Here is a 7,517-nt window from a genome sequence, read left to right on the forward strand (position 1 = left end):
CTCTCTCTCTCTCTCTCTCTCTCTCTCTCTCTCTCTCTCTCTCTCTCTCTCTAAAAAGCCAGAAATGATGATGTGTATCTTTAATCCCAGAATGGGGGCAAGAGGATTGCCACAAGTTGGCGGCCTCCCTCAGGATACATAGTGAGCGCCAGGCCAGCTAGGGTCACATAGCTAAACCCTGTTTCAAAACCAAATCAAAACTAACCAAACAAAAATCCTCCCAAACCCTAATAAAACAGAAACCACCACATTGGGATACTTGCCTGAGTTGCTCTGCAAGGGTCTGTGTTTACACCTTCACTCCCCTTCCCACTGGGTATAGCCATGAAGGGGCCTTGTTCTTGTTCATCTCCAAGGATCTCTTTGTGCTTTTCCTTAGGTATCTTCCCATCCACCTTCACTACAGAACATGGCACGGACAGTGGCATTTCCTCCCTGATTTCAGAAACGGTGGGAATGACCGCATCATGCTGCCTTATATTCTTGCTCTGCACTGTCCTCGTGGGCAGTTTCTCCGGAAGAAGAGATGCCAAGACCCCGGGTCCTCTTTGGCCCACTCTATCTTCAGAGGACCCTTCTGTTGTGTCTCTAATGAGGGGATCTACTACTTCTAGAGATTTTTTTGCCTGGGTTGTTGTTATTTTAGATTTCTGATGTTCACAAGACTTGTGGTCTGCTTTGCTATCCTCATGAAGACCCTTTATATCTGAAGAATCTAGATAACTGACACCTTCTGGATCTAGAGTAGAAATTGTGGTCTCTTTCAATTTATGGGATCTTGTTGGGTCCATAGGTATTTCTTGATGTAACTTTTCTATGTAATTTTTGGATGGGAAAATCTTATCTTTGGTCTCTGCACTCTTAGATGTAATATATAGGTCTTGGTCATCAGTAGTCTCCTGTCTTGTGGTAATTTGGGCAGCCATGTCTCCTTTGGAAATGTGGGGTACATCTGAAATTTGGGGTTCTTCATCTGATTCCTGGGAGTTCAGTCTTTCTGGTCTTGGGATCTCAGAAGATAATGGTTCTTTCTGAACAATACTAGCAGTTTCTTGAGATAATTTTTCTTCCAGTTTTAAAATTGAGCAGAGGTTTACAGTTTTTGTTTCCCCTTCACTAAAGAATGGTAAAGCATCTTGATTTGTTAGGGAAGCACCTTTGGATGTCATCTGGGAAGGGACGCCTTCGATTTTACAAACAACAGAAAAGTCCTTTTCTCTGCCAGCTTCTTTTCCCTTGTCATTTCCAATCATTTTCATAGATTGGCTCTTTACAAAGGAGCCATGTTCATCACCAATTGTAACTTCCTGGTTCAACTCTTCCTCAGAAAGAACTGCTGCTACCCTGCTCATTTGGACACTTTGCTCTCCACCCATCTCTCTCCTCACTCTCCTATCAACCTTCACTGACTGCTCACTCAACAGGTTGCCTGCTGTTTTATAATGAGATCCTTGCTCTTTTGAAACCATTCTCCCTTGACATTCTCTAGCTTCCTCAGCATCCAGACCTGAGGTAGATTGCTTTACGTGAGAAATCATTTTTATTTGTGTTACTACTTTCTCCTGCTCTACCGCTGCACATTTTCTCATACAACTTCTAGTTTCCTCAATGCGTTTCAAATCACAAGATTCTGAGCAGGGATGTGTCACTGAAACTTGGTATGAAGATTCACCCTCAAAACCCAAAGGACTTGTGATGCTGGCAGATACTTTATTATCTGAAGAAGCTTTCTCATCTTGGCGCTGGCCTTCCATCTCTACTGAAATCTTCCTGCCCTTTTCTGCCTTGTCCCCATTAGAAACCCTTATGGCAGCCTTTCCTTGAGCACACTGACTCCCAGCCTGTAATACTCCCTCATGTTTCTCCTTACTACAACTCTCTCTGGGGGTCTTACTAAACTCAGATAGCAACTCCTTTCTTAGAAAGTCACCCTTCAGTTCACATATTCCAGTCCCACCTTGCTCTGCTAAGGGTTCTATTTGGATCATAGTTGCCAGTTCAGGGCTAATCAATCTTTTCTCAACAGCATCGTTTAAAGTCACTCTTTGACCACTGTATATATCAATAATTCCTCCAGTTAACATCTGGTGAGATGCAATAATCCTGGCCATGTTTTCATCTAACAGTTTCTTTTCCAAAGCTGATGCCAATGTCACTCTTTTTCCTGTGGTCATATCTATGATTCCACCAGTGTTCGCCTGGGCTTCCAAAACCTTCAATGCAGAATCAAAGTCTACTTTTCCATGCTGAATTGCTTCAGTCAGTGTTAGCACTTTGTTGCCCGTCTTGTCTTTAATATCAGAGAATGGAATTACTTCAAGATATCTCCATCCAGATTCAGTGTCAATCCTACATTTCTTTACCAATTCTGAGTAAGGAATAATTGTGCAGTTCTCAGGATCTATAACCCCATGCATCACTCCTGAAGGCAATTCTGTTTTATTAGCTAAGGATTCTTCTTTGTTAGTTTTTGCCAAGGTCAATTTCTGGCCATAAATGAAATCCCCCAAGTTCCCACTAAAGTCCTGGATCTCTTGGATTTCTCTTTTCAAGTCTGGAGAAAAAAGATCTAATTTTATGGCTTCTGAGAAGGAAAGAGCTTCCTTTGTTTGAGGATGAAAAAATTGATAGTGAATAAAGTTCTCAACTTTTCTGAGCTGCCTGGCCACATCTTCACCAATCAAGCCATGTTTAAAGGCATTATCAACAGAAAGTCTCAAGCCAGATATATGATGAATGATACCACCATCAAGTACTTGCTTAGTCAACAGATAAACAGCTTCTTCTCTCTCTAGAATACCTCTATCAATGGACTGCAAAACTGTTAATGGTGTTTTACTTTCAGGGTCCATAAGTCCTGCTGTTTCCATTTGTAATCCGATTAATCTCTCTTTAACTGCCTTTTCAGCACCTCTGCCTTTAGTAGCCTTTTCCAGATTGATAAGTTCTGTCTGGTCGGCAGTGTCTACCAAACCAAGATTTGAGGCCAAAGTTACCGAAAGCTTTTTGCCTCGTTTCAGGTCAACAATTCCACCAGTTATCACCTGTCCCTCTAAAATCCTTGTGGCTGTCTCCTTGTCAAGCAGCCCAGCTGCCACAGCCTCCTTTACAGAGCACAGAGAGTGGGTCCTGGGGTCTAAGATACCACTTATAGCTTTGTCTGACATAAGGACATTATGTAATAATTTTTCATCCATTAGACCTTCATCAATGACTTCTTCAGTCGTCAAAGATTCACAGGTCTGGGAGTCAAAGAAGCCCCGAAACATGTTCAATTTCCCCATAAGTTTCACAGCAGTGTGGCTAGACACAAGGCCTTGGGCTATTGCTTCATTTAGTAAGAGTTTCTGACCTGTTTCTTCATGAAAGATACCACCATCCTGTAGCTGTGCAGATAGCGTGCTTAAGGTAGCATCTTCTAAAGGAGAACTATGCAACAAGGAGGGCTCATCACCATTACCTTCTGTGTCAGTCTTTTCTAATACCACCATCTGACCATCATCTGCAACACTCTGTCCTTCTTGGCTTTGTTTGTGGCTATCCTTAACCAAAAGTTCTTCATTTAACTCTTTCTCCAAAGAATTAACATTCATATCATGTTCTGACTTAAATTCTGATCTCAAACTTACAGAAGTATCTACCTGAAATTGTGACATTTTATTTTGAGACTTTATGAGTAATATTCCAGTTTCACTTGGAATGTGGTCAGCTTTGATGGTTGTCACTTGTTCTTTTTGACATGTAAACGAACACTTTGTGGGAGTTTGGCATTTTGACTTCTCAGTAGAAAGGTCTTTACCTTCAGATTCCTCAGGACATTCTACAAGGAGGGGGTCTCCGCTGATATTTTCCTCCCTCAAAGTTTCTGCTTGCTCTTTCTTTCTACTTCCTAACAATGGTCTTTGTAGCTCTATCTTGACTTTATTGATGACCTTCAAACTGCCAACATTTTCAGTAATGGCTTCTTGTTCTTCTACAAACAGCTCCCTTTCAGGGCTCTCTGCAGGAGAGCATTCTATACCTACAACAGACCTTTCACCTTCTGCTTCAGTACAGTTTTCCATACTGGGATAGTCTTTGTTCTGTGAAAGAAATTGGGATTCACAGGGCTTCCTAGGATGCTTAGCACTGGAAATTTGGGAGATGGTCCCAGTATACAATTCTTGTAATTCCTCAGAAGTGTTGAGCCTTTGATGCTGAATTTCAAATACTTCTGGAAGAATTACTTGACAGTCATCTCTGGATGTTAGCATCTCCACCAGCTCTTGATCCAGCAAAAGCAGCCTCTGTCCAGTGTGTGCATTAATGTAGCTGTGAGTCATCAGCTGAAACAGCAGCTTCTCTCCATGGCTGGATCCTTCCTCTCTTGGGCCTGACACAGGTGGTTTACCAGCAGCAAAGCCTACCTTGCTTTGTTCTGCAGAGTCTGCTAGTTGTATGTGGGGCATCATGTCAGGGATACAAACTGACCTTAAGTTATTGGCAAGATCTTTATCTAGGATACCACTCTCTGTTGCTTTTTCCCAGGACCAAATCTCTGTGAGTGTTGGTAGAAAAAGAGCCTCAATTTGCTGTCGGTTATGGAGAATGTTATGTGCTAATTCGGTAGATACAATACCTTGCTCTAGAGCATCTGTAATTGGGAGGATCTCTCCAGATTCAGGCAACAGTAAGCCCATAAATGACCAGAGGGATTCCAGAATTACAAGAGCAATCTTAGCAGCTACTAGATTATTGGTCACTGCTTCATCGATAGTCATCCTATCCCCTGTGACAGTGTCAATGATGCCTCCTGTCTGAAGCTGCCTTATGAGAATAGCGCAAGCCATATCTTGGTCAATCAAATTATGTCTCACAGCCTCTTCCACTGCAAGTCTGTGTCCTGTTCTTGGATCTACTATGCCACCAGCAAATAGCTGGGCTTCCAGCAGCCGTACAGTGACTTGCCTGTCTATCAGCCCTTCCTGAACAGCACGGAAAATGCTAACTTTTCGACCTGACTTCAAGCTCACCATTCCCCCTGCCAACTGCTTGACAGGCAACAATTTCAACCCTGACTCTTGATGGATGATACATCTCTGCATCAGGTCCAGCAAGCCAACTTTTTCAGCTGTGTTGGGGTCTATTAAATTCTTGGATGATCTCAGGTGAGACTGTAATTCTGAGTGAAGACTTGATGCAATGAAGCCTTGATGAAAAGCTTCTTCCAGATTAATACAATTCTCACTAGGGGGGAGACTGAAACCTCCAGTTGCCAGGTGAACTTCTAAGACTTTCAGTCCAAGTCTCTCACTGATTATTTTCTTTTCAATTGCTTCCACCACAGAAAGGGAGCCTAGGGTCCCTGTAAGACTGCTTACTAAAGACAGAGAATCCCTTAGTCCCAAGAGCTGTTGATATATTGGAAGGTTAATGAAATTTCTGGTGAGACCCTCTTCCAAGGAGAGCTTTTCACTGTTCTCAGGATCAATGAGGCCAGACATGATAATCTGGGATTCCAGGAGCACAAGGCCTGTGTCTTGGTCAATGAGGCCCTTTTGCATGGCTCTGAAGATGGGGAATATCTCCACTGTGCCTAGGTCAATCACGCCAGCAACTGCTCTGCAACCCTAAAAGAAAGAATTAAAACAAAAATTGAATCAGAATCAATGGTAAAAAGCATAACTTTTGAAAGAGAACCACAGTAGATGAAATTCTGATCACAAGAAAGACCTATCCCAAGTAAGTCCCAACCTGTACGAAATACCAAAATGCAAGCCAGGCCATTCATGCTAGGAAGTAATTTTTCTAAACTGCCAAATGTTTAATAGTGCCAAAGTTCACAGATTGCTTAAAGGATGATAGACAGCATTAACTATATCTGAGTAACAAGCTTTATTTACAAAGTAGCACACAGTAGAAAGAAAGAGAATAGCTTTTAAAAAACCTTACTTATTATATACTATTTATTTGTTTATTTATTTGGTGTTAAGGTATGTGAATGTGTGCATGCATGCAGACACTCAAGAGCCACAGCACTCATGTGTAAGTCAGAGCACAATTAGTGGGGTTGGTTCTGTCCTTCCATCATGTGGACCTGGTAGTCATTTTTACTTGCTGAGCCACACTGCATGCCTTGGGTGGCGATTTTTAAAGGTTTTATGTTTTACTTCTTTAAATTGTGTGTATGGGTGCACATGAGTGCAGGTGTCTTGGGAACCCAACGGTATATTAGTCAAGCAGTGTTGCTTGAGAGTTAACTCTTTAGGAGGCCAGTGCTAGGAAGACCAGAAAAAGACAGTCACGGAAGAAACAGATTGTGAACTGCTAGAACCACTGCTTCCAGTCCGGGCAAAAATAGGTAATTGAACAACTATGATAGCAACTACCACTCAGATGTATGAAGAAGGACATAAAATCTTCACAGTGGTCCTTAAAAGATTAATCTTAGTTTGCAGGTAAGAACATGAGAGCCAACTTGAGCAAGGTAACAAAACAAGTGAGTTCAGAAACTAACCTGGTCTCAAATCTTTTGCTATTATATTGTCTCTCTAGATAGTTCTGGGAAGTATGAAATAGTAAAGTCACACCTTAAACAGTTGTTAGTCTCTAAATTCAGGGAATAAGGTAAACCTTATACATTGTTAAAATTACCTTTGTAAATTCTAGAATCACCTGAAGAATTCTCAATTTAAAGCCTTCTCTTTCAGATTCCAAACCACTTAAAGAGTTTAGCCACTTGACTGCGTGATCACTTGCACTGGGCTCTGTTTATAACTTTTTCCTTTTGTTTGTTTGTTTTCTGAGACAGGGTCTCACTATGAAAGTCTGACTGTCCTGGTATAAACTATGTGGAGCAAGCTGGCCTCAAATTTCCCAGCAGCAGACTCCTGCCTCTGCCTCCAGAGTGATGGGAATAAGGGCAGACACCACTATGCCCTTCAGTCATTATCTCTCTAATACGGGCAGTATTATTTTGGATTTTTAAAAACTCATAACTTAAAAAAAAAATCAAAAACTTCATAACTTACTCTTCATAATCTAGACTTAGCTGTCAACCTGTTCCCTGTCTACTAACAAGTACACTTTCGTTTCTATTCTCAGTCAGAGGGAAACTGTATTGAAAGCATAGTTTTTCTCTATGTGTATAGGAACAGTATCTGCAATACAATGACCAGTAAATGAATAAATAGATAACATGTAAGAACACCTTTAACACTATTAGGCCATAGCTTCCACTCTAAAGACTGAACAAGGGTTTCAAGCATGAGGACTGTACGTACATAAGAATGAAGATTGGATAGCAAAGAGGGACGGCTCATTTCTCCATTTCATTGTATATGGACAATTAATGGCATAATTCTCCATGCTATGAAGTATATTATTTGCCATTCTCTTCAATCTTTAATTTCTGTATTGCAGGGTTCAATTTATATAAATGAAACACACATACCATACAGATCTACTATGTGTCTATTTTATTGAGATTGAAAAAAAATGATCATTGGTGTATGATTGTTTACATATATATATATATA

At 41.1% G+C, this 7,517-nt stretch overlaps 1 protein-coding gene across 4 annotated transcripts in view; it reads right to left on the reverse strand.

Moving 5' to 3' along the window:
• The window catches only part of Macf1 (microtubule actin crosslinking factor 1), a 338,558-nt gene that overhangs the window by 120,803 nt on the left and 210,238 nt on the right, over nt 1-7,517 (reverse strand). For 3 of the 4 annotated variants that reach the window (XM_029476567.1, XM_029476565.1, XM_029476563.1), the window contains one exon: nt 264-5,609. The exons of the other annotated variant lie outside the window; for it this stretch is intronic. In XM_029476567.1, coding sequence (XP_029332427.1) covers nt 264-5,609 — 5,346 coding nt within the window. The remainder of the gene's footprint in view (nt 1-263; nt 5,610-7,517) is intronic. 4 annotated transcript variants of the gene reach the window in all.

The sequence above is a fragment of the Mus caroli genome, chromosome 4, assembly GCF_900094665.2.
Source record: "Mus caroli chromosome 4, CAROLI_EIJ_v1.1, whole genome shotgun sequence".
NCBI lineage: Eukaryota > Metazoa > Chordata > Mammalia > Rodentia > Muridae > Mus > Mus caroli.